The sequence below is a fragment of the Mastigoproctus giganteus genome, chromosome 13 (assembly GCF_048544385.1).
Source record: "Mastigoproctus giganteus isolate SK-2022 chromosome 13, ASM4854438v1, whole genome shotgun sequence".
Lineage (NCBI taxonomy): Eukaryota > Metazoa > Arthropoda > Arachnida > Uropygi > Thelyphonidae > Mastigoproctus > Mastigoproctus giganteus.
In genome coordinates this window covers 53,787,201-53,806,911 of record NC_143587.1, presented here as the reverse complement: position 1 = coordinate 53,806,911, position 19,711 = coordinate 53,787,201, and the positions used below count along the sequence as shown (strand labels likewise).

At 36.6% G+C, this 19,711-nt stretch overlaps 2 protein-coding genes across 3 annotated transcripts in view; one reads left to right on the top strand and one right to left on the bottom strand.

Moving 5' to 3' along the window:
- Txl (Thioredoxin-like) overlaps positions 1 to 6,072 on the bottom strand; it is a 59,261-nt gene extending 53,189 nt beyond the window's left edge. The window contains exon 1 of the mRNA XM_090387996.1: positions 5,829 to 6,072. Within this exon, the coding sequence (XP_090244122.1) occupies positions 5,829 to 5,923 (95 nt within the window). The 5' untranslated portion in view covers positions 5,924 to 6,072. The remainder of the gene's footprint in view (positions 1 to 5,828) is intronic.
- A 6,128-nt stretch (positions 6,073 to 12,200) lies between these two features.
- Positions 12,201 to 19,711, top strand: part of DCTN6-p27 (dynactin subunit 6) — a 41,518-nt gene continuing 34,007 nt past the window's right edge. Inside the window, exons 1-2 of one of the 2 annotated variants that reach the window (XM_090388167.1) lie at positions 12,201 to 12,326; positions 17,273 to 17,337. In XM_090388167.1, the coding sequence (XP_090244293.1) occupies positions 12,304 to 12,326; positions 17,273 to 17,337 (88 nt within the window). In that variant the 5' untranslated portion in view covers positions 12,201 to 12,303. The remainder of the gene's footprint in view (positions 12,327 to 17,272; positions 17,338 to 19,711) is intronic. The other variant, XM_090388168.1, reaches the window with a different exon arrangement.

The window sequence follows — 19,711 nt, the reverse complement described above, 5'->3', positions numbered from 1 at the left end:
TCTGACATGAAATACTCTGAGCAATGCAGACAGGTTGCTACACAACTCATGGGGTTCTGTCAGTGATATACAAAAATTTTACCAGCAGGAACAAGGTGACCATCTCACTGTATAAAGCAGTTAGCCTGCACCTTGAGTACAGTAATACCCCGACTTACGCGAACTCGGAGTTACGCGGTTCTTGATTTTTTCGTTTGGCAACGCTGCCACCCACTATCTTCAAGGTCGTTTTTCATATGTTATCGATATACGGTGCGACGGCGGAGAATGAGAGCGAAAGATGAACAAAATTCAACTTTGCTGCTTTTCTGTTTTTTATATCAGTGAAGGGGAAACACATTTCACCATAATAACGTAAAAACCAACACAATTCCAGCTATCGGTATAATCGCAAGTGCAATTAGATCGAGTTTACTACCAGTTTATAACAGATTTCACTAGCAGAAACGCAACTGGATTTTTATTGTTTTATGGTAGTAACCCCTAGAAATGTGAGGTGTTAATAGTGTATCTCTGCCTTTATGGTGTTGTTTATTCAGTTGCTACATGCGCGCAGCTTTGTTTATGCATATCAAGCGTGCCTCCTCGTTTTGTAATTGTGCTTTATTCCCTAAAAATGAGTAAAATACTTAATTAAAAGGTGTGAAAAGGAAGCGTCCTGGTGAAGACACTGCAGATTCAGAGAGAAAAAGAAAAGCAATTATCGATAAACAGAGGCGGACTGGATCAAAAATTCTTACCCGGGAAAATTTATAGTGGCCTCATACTATGGTTTATGGCCAAAATCACACTGGCCCACCGAGGTTTCCCCGGTAAGGCTTATGGCCAGTCCGCCTCTGTCGATAGAGAAAAAATATGAAATTGTGAAACGCTTTGAGCGAAATGAAAGACCATGTGATATTGCACGTGCTACAGGCCTAAACGAAGCAACGGCGAAAAGCACATGACAATTGCAAACTTGAGAGGTTGAAAATTGAAAAGGGCTCAATTGTAAAGGGCTTAAAAATTTTAGAAAACAGACTCCAACGAAGAACGCGTTATAGCTACAAAGCAAGGAATAAAAAAATTATTAGCTTGCTACGAAGAAATTCTGCGGGAAAAAAAGAACGCGCTGTGTCATCAGACGAATTTGTTAGATTTTATGAAGCCATCGACATCGAAATAACTTTTTAACGTAAGTCATTTGTTTTTTTAATACATATTTTGTATTAATATGTATAAAGAACTGCAATTTTATTAATATTTTTCTTCTAAACTAGTGTTTTTGTTAGTCCTTGGTCCCAATTAAGCAAAATTTATATGTATTTATATGCAAAGTTGTACCCCGACTTACGTGATTTTCGTCGGACCCACCTACCGCGTAACTTCGGGGTATTACTGTACTGCATACATGCTGGAAGCCTTATTTTAGGAAGGATATGGATATCTGCTGGAATGAGCAGAGAAAGAACAAAAAGATTAATCAGGGACTAAAAGAGTACTCTTACCGAGAAAGACTAAGTTTTGCAAATTACAGTGCCCAGGAACCTGCTTGGAACCAGATTGAGTCATTTAAGGCTTTGAATGGTTGAGTAAGCTAAATGCTGATGGCATCCTTACTCTTTCTTGGAAAACATATATAAAAAGACAAATTTTAATTTAAAAAGGATGGTTTCAGAACAGATGTGCAAAAATTTGCTTTCAGCCATGTGGTATGTGATTGTTGAACAAACTTCCATCTGATGTCATGAAAGTTGATTGTTTTAATAAATTTAAGGAAGGATTAGACAAATTGTTGGAGGGGATATATGGATGAATTTTTTATTTTGTTTTTTTGGCTGATATGCTTACTACCATGCATTATTTTTCACTATTGACACTAATGCTAAGTTAGCTATGGATGCAACAGAACTGCAAGGATATAGCAGAAGTGAAAATATAGATAAAGAGAAATTATGGATAATAGCTATGGAGGGGATTCAGATTATTTAAACAAGCTACCAATAAATCAGGTTCAGATTCTTTAATAGCTTGTTTGCAACTGGTATGAATTTTAATGTAAGCAGAAAATGAAACTGGAGATTTGGATACAAGAAAATTACAATATGTTATATTCTTATCCAGAACAGTCTCAGTGCACTTTTTGGAAAAACCATGATTCAGATAAAAGATGATTATTTAGAATTTCATTCATACAATAATAATTTCAATTATACTATGTGAGAAAATGTTAGATCAGGAGATTTATAACATTATTTCAACCATGGAAAAGAAGAATAAAAGTCAATGAAGATTTTGTAAGCCATCTCCTTTCTCCTTCCCTAAACTTACCAAAGTTTGTGGAAGGAGAAAGAAGATATGCAGGGTGTAATAGGGTCAGTTCACTTAGATGAAAAGTATTATTGGGTTTTATTGACCATCACATACTGGGCTACTTGTCTTTCTCTATTAATACAAGTTTTATATAGAAAACACACCAGGTTTTGCAAATACATAGTGCTATATCTATGGAAAACAATAAAAAGGCATGGATGGCCCAAACCATTTTTAAGACTTGGTTTATACCCTTTCATGTCAATAAATAATTGTTAAATCTGGACAATACAATGTCATAATCAACCAAACCTGGTGTATCACTGGGTAAGATTTAAAGTATTACTCTGCATACTGATTTTTTTTTTATATATAAAGAATACTAAACTTGTAACTATAGTACTAAATCCTAACATTTAATAATAGGCAACCTCAAACATCTTTCAATAAAGTAAAATTTTCTAAAATATTTTAATACCAGATTAAAGATATGAGTAAATAAAGTCAAAAATAAAGTTCCACTTTAAAATTCAGTAGTTAGTTTATTTAATCAACAAATTTTCTTTCTTGTTTATATCACTCTGTTCAATTTTTCTGTCAAAAGAATCATGGAATAATTAGTGAAAAAAACAATGACATCTGGATTTGATAAATATACCTGGAGTAATAAACATGCATGAAACTGTTTTATCTATTACACTATTTGTTCAACTGTTATGTTGCTCATAACATCCTGATTTACAATGTCAGTCATTTAGATAAATACAATAATTACTTAATTTCATATTTAAAAAATAACTCATTAAATTCTGTAAAGGTTGAAGTAAGCAATTAATATTATAAAGTTAATTCTTGTTTGAAACTTTTCAAATGATGCCAAACTGAAGGCCGATATCATGAACAAACACATATTCAAGAACAGTTTTGATAACGTATAATTGATTGCAACTTACAAAAGTTATCTTTTGGAAAAAACTCAAAAATATGACTCAAATTCCATGAGGAATGATTTCAAATACAATATATCAACGAAATCACAAAACGATCACCCATCACTCTTCCATACCAACCTCACCCCCATATTTCAATGAGACAGTAATCACTAGGAAACAAAATGAAAATATTTTTCAAAGCCAACCCTAAACCAAGGTGCATCCTATAATGTTTCCCTCTCCAACAGAAACATGGAACAATGTATATAGACTAACATATCAGTGCTACACGAGTCAAACACAGGAAACTGAAAATAAGAACCAGAAAACATGCAAAAAAGGAGACATCCACATAAACAACACTGCATATCATTTGTACATAGAGAATCACAAATTTAATCTAAACAATCCAATAAGCTTAGCCGAAGAGGAAGTAATTTGCTCTGATTCAAGAAAATGCATCTACTATCAACAGAAATGGGGAAAACATGCATCCCCCTCCACTACAATAGATAGCAACTTCTCACCTCAGACAGAATTACAACAGAACAATTCTCACTGAAAACAGAGTTAGAAACCATACTGGCCTACCAACTCACTAAGTAACTATACACAAAATATTACAAAAAATGTCAATCAACTCCGCCTTTTCCAGGAACCTGATATATTGCCAAAAGACTGGTAGTGGCACACCTGCATTCCAGAGAAAGATATGTTTGCAATGCAATTAGTGAGTCGGCAGAGCAGCAACTCTTCTCAAGGACAATATTCCAATGCAGCCTTAACCCTTTATACTTCAGTTCCTTTTGTGCCATAGATAAGCACAATTGCAACTGGTTCTCTGTTATTAATTTTTTATGTAGTTCAACAAACAGCGTAAGCAGAATTCTTTAATTATTACTGGCCCTTATAAAGACTAACAGATCCCTTATAACCACTGGGAGCAATACACAATGAGGAATTGGAACCCCTGGTCTCCTGTTCAAGCTATTCCAACATTAATTTACAACTAGCCCAGTTCTTATTCATCAACTCACCACCTCAGAAATGATCAAAAAATTTACGTGGACGAGTTAGGCATTAAGGATACTCAGAGGGATTACTTTCTTCTTATGAAGAAGTACTATCTAATTAGTACTTAAAAGAAGTTCAACAATAAGCTCTATGAGGGGAGGTGAAGATGATGACTGAGTATAACAACCTAAGTTATTTGAATCCAGATCACTCAGAGATGTTTTTGGACATACTGGTCATCTCTGGTCAAGATAATCCTAATAGATACCATAAGATCAAGAATTAACAGAACTGCTCACTACAACTACAGAAAGCATTACAAGAAAAATAAGAAGGGCAACTACCGATATAGCCTTTATGTGAGCAAGCTTTCAAAAACCCAGCAAAAGGATGCAAAAATCCCTTCTATTAGCCTGCTCCATAACCACCTTCCTCAGTAAAGAGACAATTTTAATGCTTGTTAAATACTTAACATGAAATTTTATATTAAGTATTTTATATATTTTACAAGAATTTTATATATTCTTTTCGTTAAAATCTTAATGAGCATACAATATTGCAATTTATGTTATGAAGCCAAGAATCTCGAGTTATAACACTATAGCAAGACCATACAGTTACAGTGTTATAATACTATATCTCAAGTTATGCCGGATCAGGTTTCATATAAATTAAGTAATGGATAAACGATTAAACTTAACTGAACAATTACATTAGTTCCATGTAATGTAATTTCATGTCAAGTTGTATTTTCCAAAGATGAGCTAATAAATATAATCTTTATTGTGATAAGAAAAACTACACACAAATACCGCGAGGTGATCAGAATCTGTATAAGCATTGTTTTAAAATTCTTAATTCGCACAAATTTTTACTTGCTAAATATCCATCCAGTCAGAAAATCGCATTAGAAGTTAAATCGCATTTCGTTTAGAAAACATTGCTATGCGCAACGGCATCGAACCAAAGCAATTGACATTTTAAGAACTTACGCAAGCCACGCCCTACTGAAGGTTTACAAAATTAAAAGAAAATTTTATGGATTTATATTCGAATTTCAATGAAACCGGGAGTGACCTTAGTTTAATTATGAATGCACTGAAATTATCCCAAAGAAAACGCTTAAATCACTCTGCGGTTCAATCAGAAATCACGCAAGTCTGCTTTAATCAGTGGTGCATCATCGTGTACTTCAGTCCTGGTGGAACGCGATTTTTTTTATCCAACTTTCACTTTTCTCGTTACCTTTGATTCTCTACCCCCTAGCTCAGGTCCTGGGGCAACTGCACCACAGGATGATGCGCCACTGGACATGTATGAAGTGAATTACAACGCACGTGTGAAAAAAATAAAATGTCAATCAATATGTCAAGTATTGGCGCAAGTGCACCGACTGCTTTACAATAACAAAATAACACATCTAAATAAAGCCTACAGAAAAGTATTTAACAATTACAAAGATCGTAGTAAGTAGGCGAATATATTAGAAATTAAAATAAGCACACAATACTATTCTGCTTACTATAACAGTTATGATTTCTGCATATAACATCAATGATTCGACCTATAAATATAACTACTTATACATACCAGCTCGCCATAAAATCTACCAGAACTAATTTAGATCCGGCATGAACAAGTTCAGCATTGAACCTGGAATCATCTGGAATGACTATAACTGGCATAATTACACAGAAAATACCCCACACAGAAAATAAACGTAAAATCACTCCCGCTTTTACCGGATACCGGCCTCAATTACTACAATTCCTATACGGCGTAACCATGACTCGTCAGTCCTAGAGAATAAGCGCATGCTACCATAGCACCACCACTGAGAAGCGACTCTTGAATGAACTAAAATTACCATTCCCCCCCCCCCCTTTTAGCATTAGCATTAGTAGAGGCATTTGATGCAAGAAAGCAAGCTTATGCAGCATCAGCCAAAAAAAAACCCACTTCCACTTCACCCCTCTGTTCATTCAAAATACCTGTCCAGCTGAGCCTTAAACTTATTTAGGCTATCAACCTGCACTACAAGGGATGGAAGGCTGTTCCACCAACCAACCACCCGCTGGCTAAAGGCAATTTTAATTTTATTAAAACTACATGTTCTCTGTAAATGAATGATTCAATGATATATAAAAAAAGAAAACGTCAATCAATATCAACCAAACCCAAAAACATATCTTGCACTACCAAAGTATCAACATTTACAAATTCATAGTGCTAAAGAGGATAGACTAACTTTTATAAATTATCAATAGATTTGATAATTGAGAGCTATTAAGTGCTAGATAATTCCTATTTTTTATAATATTATAAATCAACAGGGATTACCTTTATAGTAGATATAGGCAGCTTCTTTTCCAACTCTCCTAGTCCTGGACAGGCATTTGGAGGGAATGGCGTGATGATTTTTTTTTTTTTTTTTTTTTTGGCTGATGCTGCATAAGCTCCTACACTTGCTTTCTTGCATCATGTGCCACTACCACTACTACTACTACTACTACTACTACTACTCGCTAATAATTCTTGAGGATGGCGATATCAATTTTGTGAACTAGGTTCACAAAATTGATATCGCCATCCTCACTTCCTCACGACATCAATTTTGTGAACCAGTTTGTGAAGAAGCTTCCTATATATAAAATAAAGGTAATCCCTGTTGATTTATAATAAATTATCAGTAGACATCCATATGCTATACGAATCTCCATAATTCTTGTTGTTCACCAAATCAAGTACTTTTGTGCGATAATTAATACCCTAAAACAGTATTGTTTCTTTCAGTAATGCGACACGTGTTCACATTTAACCCTCGGGGCTCACATCTGGTGAGTATGGACTTGGCACACCCAGAGTCCTGAGCTGGATATCATCATTATTCTCTTTCTTGGTGATTCCTCTCTCTCTCTCTCTCTCTCTCTCTCTCTCTCTCTCTCTCTCTCTCTCTCTCTCTCTTTCTCTCTCTCAGGGTAACTTAGAAATTATTTATTTTTACTGGTGCAGCATAAGCCTCAGGCTTCCTTGCACCATATGGCTAATAATAATAATAATAATGTCCTTAAGTCCTTCAGTGCTTGATAAGCCTTCTACAGCTTTTTCACCCCTTATGAGCCATTTAGTAAGGTCTAACTTCGATTTCTGTCGATTTTTACTAAACAGGAATAGAGTATTTTGTTTCTATGCGGGACCTCAATATCTCTGAAGGAGTTTTAATGGCATTTTCATGGTATTTATCTACCATAACATACTAAAAGAACCATCTTAATCCAGCTTGGTGGCATTTGCCAAGTTCTTGATTTGGTTTGTATAGTCCAAATCCATTCACTACTGTCAATCTGAGCCATGCTGCTATCTTTGGCTTTACAAGTTAATGAAAGTACAACTTTCTATGTGTGTGTTCCCAGCTTATACTTTTTAATAAGGAAAGATGAGACAAATTTGCTTATCGCATAAAGTCAATAAACGAATACTGATTGACTGGCTGATTACATATAGATGGGTTTTTTTTTCTGTCTGATGCAGTAAAAGCCTTGCTCCCTTCACCTATATGTACAATACTTGTATGGTATTGTTTTTGCATTGAATGTATAATACTATAGGACTACACGGGCATTTTAATACAGCAGTTGAAATCATGGATGAGGCCTTTTACAAGGCCTTCACCAAGTATGCTCAAAACATTTTTGAAATCCGTCGAAACTTGCAGAGACAGGTTCTTCAACTATTCAACTAGTCCCTGTACCAAATCAGTAGACCAAATATATAACCAATCCATTTCCATCTCCATGCTCAGTGAATGACAAAATCTCCACGTGACTGAACATACCTGAATTGACTCAGAAATTATAGATTTGAAATCCTGCCTCTGTGTAACTCTTTGGCTCATTGAGGACCATAGAGGTAGGAAAATAACTAAATGTGACTGATGGGAATAAAGGCAGGCTGGTACCACCCTCATCATAACATACATCAGACCAAAGTAGACTGAATTCCCTAACTTGACAACACTCACGGAAAGGACTTTAAAGAGATTGCTATAGACATGCTGCCAAGGTTACCTGTCAGCTAGAAAAAAAACTAGCAAGCTACAGGTTTTTGAAGTATGCTAGTATGAATGAATGTTTTTGAAGTATGCTAATATGCTAGGGGATGAATAAATGAGAACTGGAGTGAATGTAAAGGTGAGAGTATGAAAGGAAATACTAGGAAGGGTGAATGAATGATAATGTCTGACTCTGGGGATGAATGCGTGAGAAAGGGTGAGAGCTGAAAGAGTAAATGTGGAAATTGAGTGAAATTTGTCGTGTAAAAGTAAAGGATGAGTCGGAGTGTGTTGCTGAGGGAATGACTGAGGAGTCTAAGTGAAATGGGTTGTGTGAATGTAAGAGTGAAAAAGTGTGTGACTGGACGAGTGAATGAATGCAAGAAATAGAGTGTGCTGAATGTATAAATGTCGAAAGCAGATTGTAAATGTACGATAGGAAGTTTGCTTAAAAACGTTTTGGTATTATTTAGTACGTATAATTGTTATTTAAATGTGTGTGGGTTTGTTTCATTGTTCAATTAGATAGACAGATAAATATTCTCCTAAATTTGATTATTTGCATGTGATTTAAATTAGTGTGAGCTTTCTTTAAATTGGTTACTTGTTTAATTATTGCTTTGTTTTAAATTGACAGCACACCCCTGATGTGAATGAGAATGATGGATAAATGGAACAACAAAAAAAAGGGATAAAACTTGTAAAAAGTAAAAACTATAAAATGTTGCCTTGAAATGTAAGGTAAAAAAAAACTATAAAATATAAAATTAGCATTAGCATTAGTAGAGGCATATGATGCAAGAAAGCAAGCTTATGCAGCATCAGCCAAAAAAAAAAAAAAAAAAAAAAATACGCTCCCATTTCACCCTTCCGTTCGTTCCAAGTACCTGTCCAGCTCAGCCTTAAATTTATTTAGGCTATCAACTTCCACAACAAAGGATGGAAGTCTGTTCCACCAATCAACCACCCGCTGGATAAAGGCAAACTTCTGCACATCTATCCTACATCTGTCTTTCCTCAATTTGAAAATATATAAAAAAAGGACAATGATGTGTGAGCGAATGATATAAATTGCATGTTCTATTCCAGCCTCTCCACCAGATAGAAGGATGGCCATGGGAACTTTATGGAACCCAAAGTAATCCTTGCTGACGTTATGCTGTTCGCTGTTGTTCGTAGCCGGCATAGTGAGGGATGCTGACACTGGCCAGGACAGGACCTTCGTCCCAGGTAGATACACCACCAGCACAGCTCAGCTGCTGCTGGTGGTGTATCTACCACGCTCCCTTGTGTGGTCCTTTGCCTCCACTCCATGGGCGGAAGGGGGGAAGGGTCACCCCTGGTCTCCTCCCTCTGCTGTCCAACTTTTCCGTATGGTGGGGCTTGGGCCTGTTCTACTGACTTGGCGGTCATCTTCTCTATGGACCCCGTATTTGTGTTTCTCCCCACCCTTCAGTCTCCTCCCTTCTCTAAGTTACAACTAGCGCCTGAATCATTTCTAAATTGCTTAAGCCCTACACCCAAAAAACTTAATAACATAAAATCACATAACCAGTACTCGTTTTGGCTGACCGCTAACTATAGCTTTTTTTTTAGGGTCTAGCCACTGAAATCTCAGGATATAAGATAGCAGGACTACCAGAGTAAATAGCTATAACACTGGTGTACATGGTCTGCCGCCACGGGGCAGAGTGTGGGCAGCGTTTGGGTCCCATTAGGGGCTCAGCGGCTACATAACCAAAGGAACAATGGTACACGACGACTATACATACACAAGAAGCGCCGCAACATGTACACCGCCTACATCGATTACCGCAAGGCCTCATAGCTGGCTAATAGAGGCGCTGAACATCTACAAAGCCAATCCGAGAGTGATAAACTTCCTAGGAGATACTATGGCGAAATGGAGTACCACCATTAAAGTCGAAAACATCACAACCAGCCCAATCCCCATCAGGAGAGGAATCTTTCAGGGAGATGCCCTGAGCTTATTGTTGTCTGTCTAGCACTTAACCCGTTATCCACTATATTCAACAGAAGCAAGTACGGATATAATATCAAAGAAGGAAGGAAGAGCCTATACACCCTCACCCAACTAATGTATATGAATGACATCAAGCTCTATGCGGGAAACTAGAAGCAGCTCCAGCAACTGTTCCAGAACACCGAAGAATTCAGCAATGATATTAGGATTAAATTTGGTTTAGACTAATGAAGACCCAGGGATTTCACCAGGGAAATTTAGTAAACCGAAACTACCAGCTGCAGACTGGTAAAGAGTTCGAAGCCATGGCAGTGGGAGAGGCCTACAAATATCTGGGGATGATGCAGGCTCAGGAGATAGAGCACAAGGAAATCGAGAAGTGCCTGACTGAAAAATATCATCAGAGATTCAGAAGCATGCTGAAAGCAAAATTCAAGGGAGGGAACACAGTTAAAGCGTAAACACCTATGCAGCTGCAGTACTAACATACTTCTTTGGGGTCATAGATTGGACTAACACCGAGCTGGACGATATCATGAGAGAGATAAGGACAATGATGACCAAGAGCCGCCAACACCACAGAAATAACCCGTGGAGAGACTGAAAATTGCCCAGAAAGAAGGAGGAAGGGGCCTGAGAGACCTCATCGAGCAACAAAAGACAGCGATTGCTAACCTGAAGTATTGCTTCCAGAAACACACAGCACTACTCCAGCAGGCCATTAGGAAGATAGACAAGCGGTATACCACACTCAACCTAAGCGCGGAGTCTCCTCCAAGCCAGGAGGCACAAACGAAGCTAGAAAGATGGGCAAAGAAGACGCTCCAGGGCAGACACTACAATGATCTTCATCAAGATGACATAGATAAATGTACTTCTAATGCATGGCTCACGAGCGGAACGTGACGCTCTTCCCCAAGACTGAAGGAAGATAGACAAGCGGTATACCACACTCAACCTAAGCGAGGAGTCTCCTCCCAGCCAGGAAGAGACTCCTCGCTTAGTTTGAGCCTTAAGTCATCCAAGACCAGGTAATCAACACCAAGAACTATAGAAAATAAATCGCCAAGGAGCCCGGAGTGTCCGAATACACATGTCGACGATGCCACCTGGCCTCAGAAACGATCCAAGACATTATCGCGGGATACAAGATGATCACGCAGACTGAGTACACTAATAGACACGACCAGCTAGCCAGGATAATACATCAGAAGCTAGCAAGGAAATACCAGTTGATCGAAGAACGTGTACTGTACTACAAGTACGAACCCCAGTCAGTACTAGAGACCCGAACCCACAAGCTGTACTGGGACGGCGCCATAATAACGGATAGGACAATCCTACACAACAGATCGGACATAATCCTTGTGGGCAAGAAGGAAAAGGCTACCTATCTGATTGACATAGCAGTACCAATGCTGGCAACCTGCAGAAAACACATGGGGAAAAATCAGGAAGTACATGAATCTAAGACAGGAGATCAAAGAGATGTGGCATATGCAACAAGTAACGACCATCCCGATCATCGTATCAACCACAGGCATGGTGCCAAAGAACCTAGATAACAGCCTAGCTGCAATAGCTCTCCCACTGAACACCTACAAAGAACTCTAGAAAGGCGCAATCCTGAACAAATTAAGGAAGGACAGATGTAGAACAGATGTGCGGAAATTTGCCTTTAGCCAGCGGGTGGTTAATTGCTGGAACAAACTTCCATCTGTCGTTGTGGAAGTTGATAGGTTGAATAAATTTAAGGAGGAACTGGACAGGCATTTGGAGGGAATGGTGTGATTTTTTTTTTTTTTAGGCTGATGCTGCATAAGCTCATACGCTTGCTTTCTTGCATCACAAGCCACTACTACTACTACTGTTATTAGTGGTTTTACCACTAGAGGGTGTGCTAGGGTTAGCTTTATACAATTACAGTAAACACTGTTGTGAACATATTAGTATTTAAATATACATATAGTATTTTGTGGTTTTAATTTTTTTTTTTTGAGAGGAAGTAAGGTTAATTAATATCATGCAACATGGCGACTCCTGTCAAGGGGAAGTAAGTGCTTATTTTTAAATTTACTATATGCGACAAGAAAGAAATATTTCTTACGAATGAAACATTTCGATTAATCATCTGCTATGCTGATGTGGCAAGTGGAAGATATCACGCACCAGCAGTTGTTCCTTTGCCTATAACTTTAATTAAACAAAGTCTCATAAATAGTGGTGGTGGGGGGGGGGGTGTATTAAAAGCATTTTTAGTACCGAAGCTCGGGTGCCGCTTCAGTAAAGAAGATTGAGCTGGCAGTTCGCTTTGCGATTGTGAAGTGTTTAGTTGTCGGTTGTCAAAAGGGGTTGTGTGGGGTAGGATCAATGCAGCTGTTGTGTTAGTGTTTTTGGAATTAATTGAACTGTATGGTTCAAAATTATTTTCCAAAGCTGAACGTTCTGGTGGTAAAGATCATCAGCTTCGAAGTTGCCTTCAGTCTTCTTCAGAGGAAGCTGTTTAATAGTGGAAAAGATTCTTCCAGTTTCACCTGTGCATTTGAACTGCCTGTAGCAAAACAGTGTTTCAGGAGTAATAAGTGTCCCTTATAAGGTTGGTGCATGGCATTCAATGATTGTTAGGAGTGAGGGGAGCTATAAAAGATACCAATGGTAACTGTATTTTACACAAGAGGATTTTTCAATGATTTATCTTTTCAAACGTGGAGAAGGATATCACTCCTCTTTATAAGACTGTGGTGAGACTGGTCACTCTTCTTTGAGAATTCAAAGAAGAGTGACCAGAGGCCAATCCAAAAATGTGAGCAAGTTCAGTCCCCTTTTGGTGATGGAAAAGGTATGAGTGTTTGGATAAGTTTTTTTTTTTTTTCTTTTTTTTTCTGATGTGGCTGAGTGGTCAGGGGCATGAGTACGGTAGCACACGCTCTTTGAGTTAACTGGGGTTTGAGCCTCTGACTGCTAAATACAATTAACAATTTGTATTGATTGAGTTATTGTAAACTCTACTGACCTGATGGTCATGCCGGAGTATAAACAAGAATATTTTTTATCTGCTACCTTGCACTGTTGCATTCTGATACTAATTCATGATTGAAAGCAACAATTTTATAGTGTACTGAATATCTTCTCAGTGATAGCTATTGAGATGCATACAGGTCTGGAAGCTTCATTTTAAGAAGGATGTGAATCTTTTGGAATGGGTACAGAGAAAGGCAACAAGATTAATGAGGGGGGGGGGGAACAAAAGGTACTTTTTCAAAGAAAGGCTTCAGGTTCTGCAAATTGTAGTATCTGGAAGCTAGGCCCTGTGAGGAGGTCTGATCAAGGTGTTTAAGGCTTTGAAAGGCTTGAGTAAGCTAAATGCTGATGGTATTTAACTTACTCAATCCTTACTTATTAGGGTGCACAATTGAGAAGGATGTGTGGAAATTGCTTTCAGCCAGCAGGTAGGTGATAGTTGGAACTATCTTCTATCTGGTGCAGCAGAAGTGGTGGTTTAAATATTTGAGGAAGAATGCAATAAATTATTTAAAGGTTGGACAGGTTATATGGGAAGTGCTGTTTTTTTTTTTTTTTTACTGATGTTGAATAAGCTTGCTTTTTTGCATTATTTGCTACTGGTAATACTTTGCTATGAATATGAATGTATTTTGTAAAGTATGCTAATTAAATTACACTCTGCACTTTTGATACTAATAACAATTAATGACTTATTAACAAATAAAACACTAAACCACATTACAAATATAGCACATCCTTGTTTTATCACCATGTCTCTCCTTGTAATGAAGTACAGTAACAATTACTCTGAAGAATCACAGGAACAGAATAAGTAATTTTATGAGAGTTGAATTAATCTGCTGATTGTACGAGGTGTGACAATAAAGTTTCAAGAATAATTCATTTAAAAATTTATTTTGAAAATTATACAGATGTGAGTCCATCATCTTCGATGTATTCCCCTTCAGACTGTATACACGCATTCCAGCGTAGGATCCATTGATCGTAACATTTCTGGTACTCACTTTCTGGTATCTGTTTTAATACCCACATTACATTACTCTGAATTTCAGAAACTGACTGAAAATGCATTCCTTTCATGGCTTTTTTTAGTCGAGGAAATAAAGAGAAGTCACAAGGAGACAATTCAGACGAATATGGAGGGTGCTGCAACATTGTGATCGATTTTTAAGTTAAAACTACTTCACTACACCGAATTTCTTTCTGCTCATGAGAGAGGGTTTTCAGTACCAGCTTTGCACACACTTTCCTAATCAACAAATTTTCAGTCAAAATTAATCTTAACACTTTCCCAATTAATGTTTAGTTTTTCGGCAATCATTCTTGTGGTTAACCGCCTATCACTTCAAACAAGATCACGCACACAAACAATGTTTTTGTCATGTCGAGTTGTTAAAGGATGCCCCAAACGCTCAGCATCTTCAGCCGATTCACGTCCTTCTCAAAACTGTTTTTCCAAATTGAAAATGCATGGTTTCAACATGGTATCATTTCCATAAACTCTGGTCAACTTTTGATAAATATCCATTGAGGATTTGCCACTTTTCATCAAAAATTTTATCACAACTCTTTGCTCTAAATTGCCTTCCATTTTTCACGTAACACAGAACGAACTCAAACACGTCTTTACATGAACCAACTTGTACAATGACTGAAACAACTGACGATGTTTACCATTTGCAGCAGGTAGAGGGGAGGTTCAGGCTACACAGTGGGATGACGTAACGGTTTACAGGGTGGCCACTTTTGCGGAAACAAAATTATTCTCAAAACTTTATTGTCACACCTCGTATGCAATGCTGCTTTGAACTGATGTAAAGAAAAATTACAAAGCTTCTTTTTTCACTCATACGTCACTAATATAATATTTATTCTGGTGGTGTAATTCTTTGCAAAATAAATTAATAGTATCGTGGCATAGTAAATAATTTAATCAATGTTGATGAAGATCACAAAGAGGGTCATTGAAAATCATGGGTATGCTTTGCTTTTGCAGTCCTGTCGCTCAGCCTTTAACTTGTCACACAAAAATAAGTATAATGTAAGTAGCCATAAGGACATTTTGTGGTGCCTCCGTAGCCAGGTGGTCAGGAGCAGTAGTGCATAGCACATGCTTCTTGATTAGACCGGGGCTTCGAGCCCGTACCCACCAAATACGGAGGATGCTACAGGTCAGGGAATGACCACCGCATATTCCCAGCCCGGATAAAGGGTGAGGGTTGGCGTCAGGAAGGGCATCCGGCCGTAAAAATTGCTTGCCAAAAACTGTAAAAATGCTGACCCCATATATAATGGGAAAAGGCGAGGATAAAAAAAAAAAAGTCATAAGGACATTTTGTAACCTCAAGCTCCTATAGTGCAGGCCATTTCAGTAGTATAATGGACTCTATCCATTGGCCAAACTGCCTTACAACCATATTTGCTGCTTTGGAGGGGGAGGGTGTTTGAAGGGTTGGAAGTCAGGGGTACAGACAGTTGGTTTGACCTGTTAAAGTTCATTAGGAGAACCTTTGTGAATCTCGTGGGAAGGGATTCATGATATTGCTACCAAAAATATTTTTGTATTTGTTAGCAGTTATTTTTAAAACAGTTTTTGAACCTAAGTGGCATTTTTAACACCTTTTGAAGAAGTGTTGTAACATGGCCAGAAGTAGACATTTCTCATTAATTTTTTTTTTTATTGATTTAGAAATACATAAGGGTTATAGAAATGAAATATCGTATGACTGTAGTAGTTTTTTATGAATTTTTGAAAACATTTGTAAGACAACCGTTACATTTTTTTTATAATTGAGAAAAAATTCCCAGTACTATCAAAATTGCAAATATAAAGTTTCATATCGCTTCAATAATTATTTTTTTTGAGGGTAGTTGACCATGCAAGGACAGAGTAAAAATAGCCTGGCAAGACTTGAAAAAAAAAATACTGCAGGTTCCAGGTGTATGCATTATATTCCATTAATAATTTCCAAACATCAATTTCTGCATGTTTTACATATTTCTTAAACTGTATATCACTGTTGTTATGTACTTGCAATGTATAAAATACTTCATTTTATAAGACATTCAATACTAGTTCATAGTATAGTACTTAATAGTATGATAATGTATAGTTAGTTTTTAAGATGGTTTGATTTCTGAAATTATACTGCACTGTTTATACCTCATTAAAAATATTGGACAATTGCAATGCCCATACTGGAGGCAGCACTCTAACCTGCAACCTTTATTCTTTGGCAAGTATGTTACTTACTGGATCAGTCTGGCAGTATGGATTAAGATTTTGGCTTAACGTTGGCAGCTATCATTCTGTTGAGATTATAGGGATCATAGCTACTGGCTATGGGCATAACCTTCATAAATCCAGAATTTTTAAAAATCTGGGATGTGCTTGGTCCTGAGTATGCTAGATTTATTGTAATAATGAAAAGCTAAATCAGCCTGACATTGCTTATGCATGTTCCTGGTGCACTATACCAGAATACTGCACCAGTAAACAAGAAGGAACCATGGGAAATACAAAGTGTATCTTGTTTTTCATGCTCTCCGAAAAGTGCATTTGTATTAACGTGTAATTTATTAAAATTACCTATAGAATTCCTATTTCAAATTTTTGTTGGAATGAATCCATATGTTAGTTCACTTTAGTTCAAATGTATGGGGGAATAGGCAAAATAATGGAGAAAAGACTCTTTAACAACATTCTCCCCTTTCCTCAAAATACACCAGTCATTTATGGAATTTTTGCTTGTGCTTTAATCATAACTGATTTCAGGTATTGAAACTATGCCCAGGTGTATCTTCATTTAAGCACTTTTTTATTTTCCCATTTTATACCACTCATGTTTTTTCTCTATGCTGTTATTTATATATGTTATTATCTGATTTTACATGTGTTATTTTATTTGACTAAAAAAGTTGTTTTGCCTTGATATTTTTTTTTCTTACATGATATCAATTTTAAATTTTTTCCAGCATTAAAATTGCTTCTGGTGCTATTGTGTGCAAGGACTGTGAATTACGAGGAGATATTACAATTGGTAGGTATTACAATCCCAAATATCATTATCTTTCTATACATTAAAATAATTTCCCTCCTAGTGATATTTATTCAGCCAACGGGAGAAGAGAGATGTAGATTATGTGGTAATATGTAACAAATACATAACAGAAGCTTGTTTTACACTGGTAAAACAAGCTTCTGTTTAAGCATGCTTACGCACTGTTTATTTAACATGATCATATGGTACCATGCTTGATTTCCATATATAACGTATTTATATATTCATAGCAGAGGAAGAGACACACATGTCGAAAGCTTCTGTAAGTATTTTATTTTATCAAAAGAAGCAAGTGCAGTGAGCAGGGGGCAAAGCCCTCTAGTACAACTATAAAATTATATATTTTTCATCTTGGGAATACAGTAAACCCCCGCTATTCGCGGTATCTGTATTCGCGGTCGCTGATTTAATATAAAATGAAACCTAAAAAAAGGTGAATTTTAAATCGCTGTGAACATTTTCCGCCATAAAAAACATGGGCGTGGCTAAAATCATCTTTCCCAGTCAAAACAGCGCTCAGTGGGTGGGGGAGAGGGGTGGCAAAATCGCGAGCGTGGATGTTTCTCGCTAATCCTTGTTCAGTATGTGTTATGCGCTTGTCATGGAAGGTTTCGTCGTTTGCTTTTAATTTATATGCTTATAAATTGAATAAATTTATCAATTTATAAATTGATATGCTTACAAAAGTGAAAAATCTACCGTTTTGCAGTGTGTTAGTGTAAACAGACTTTTTCGAGTGTATTAACGTTAGAAATTGACTTTATTGTGGACAAATTCTTTTCTAACCCCTACAAAAATATTGCTACGAATAACAAGGGAATTGTGAAAAGATCAAAGAAGGTGATGACATTAGCGAGTAAAATTGAGTTATTAGACAAAATTTCTAATGGTGAAAGTGTCTCGTCAGTGGCAAAACATTATAAAATCAATGAGTCAACCGTATGATCAATCAAGAAATCGGAAGAAAAAAATCCGCCATAGTGTCTGTGAAAACGCGCTAATTGCTTCAAAAATTTGCTCTGTAACTCATGATGTTAAATTTGAAAAAATGGAAAAGGCTTTAAATCTGTGGATAGAAGACCGAACTCAAAATAAAATTCCGTTAAGTTCACTCATCATTCGTGAAAAGGCAAAACACCTTTATCAACACTTTAGTGAAACTGGTGATAGCACTGGCGGGATATGTTTTTTAGCTATAGCAAAGGCGCTGGATCGAAAGATTTGTTTGAAATTTCTAATAAATATTACATTTAATATTAAATTGTTTCTTATTTTCATTTCGATGCCTTATGCTTGCATTTCACTATGTACTGTCTATGTACATAGTCATATTATCAAGGTACATATAATACATACATAGACAAAATTTTAGACTAGTTTTTCTTATATATTTCATACTTTGGAACAGAACCCCTGTATTACTATGGGGGCCATAACTCAGTATTCGCGGAATTTCTCAGGAACGTAACCCCCGCTATTCGCGGGGGTTTACTATATTTCAAGTAAGTAATAATTTCCTCTGGATAGGCTACCAATGTTTTGCAGAATAAGTTCAGTGGTAGGGCTGCTAATGTGTGTCTTCTGAACCAGCCATTTGTGAGACAAAGCAGCTCTGCCTCACAAATTTTGCAAGTATAAAAGCAAAAATTTGGTTTTGAAACAAAGATAGATGGAGACTGGAGTTAGCGCAGGTGAAATTCTTATGTTCTTTTCTGGGTATAACAAGGTTATATGAAAATTAAAACACAGGTATAAGAAAAACTAAATTTAACCAATATAGTTAATGAAATAAAGGATTATCAACCCTAAACTGGAAGAAGAAGAAGAAGAAGAAAACTATATATTGTAGTTTAAAACCTTTATGCAGAAAAACTTAAAACATTTGTTTTTCTGCATAAAGGTTTCAAAGAGAAGGTCGGTATTGCATTAAATGAAAATTGTCAAAGAAGCCAGGTTTATTTAGTGTCATCTTAAAAAATAAAAAAAATCACATGATTTCATCCAGATATCTGGCAAGTCGTTCCTTAAATTTACATAAGCTAGTAATTTTCTCTAATGATCCTTATGATCCTTTGGCTGAAGGAAAATTTTGTTATACCCAGTTTATAACTATCCTTCCTTAATTTCAGTATATGCCCTATGTTTGTGCCACCTTCAGAAGACAAGTTATCTCTATTATTTAATTTACTTAAGCATTTCGAACCTTAAATGCTTTGATAAAGTCCCCACATAGACATCTAGACACTTTGAGTGTAGATATCTATGTGGGGACTATATGATATTTACATTGTGGCTTAACCCAAAACTTGACAGATTCTGGCTACTGGCTCATCATGGTACCTAAAATAAAAAG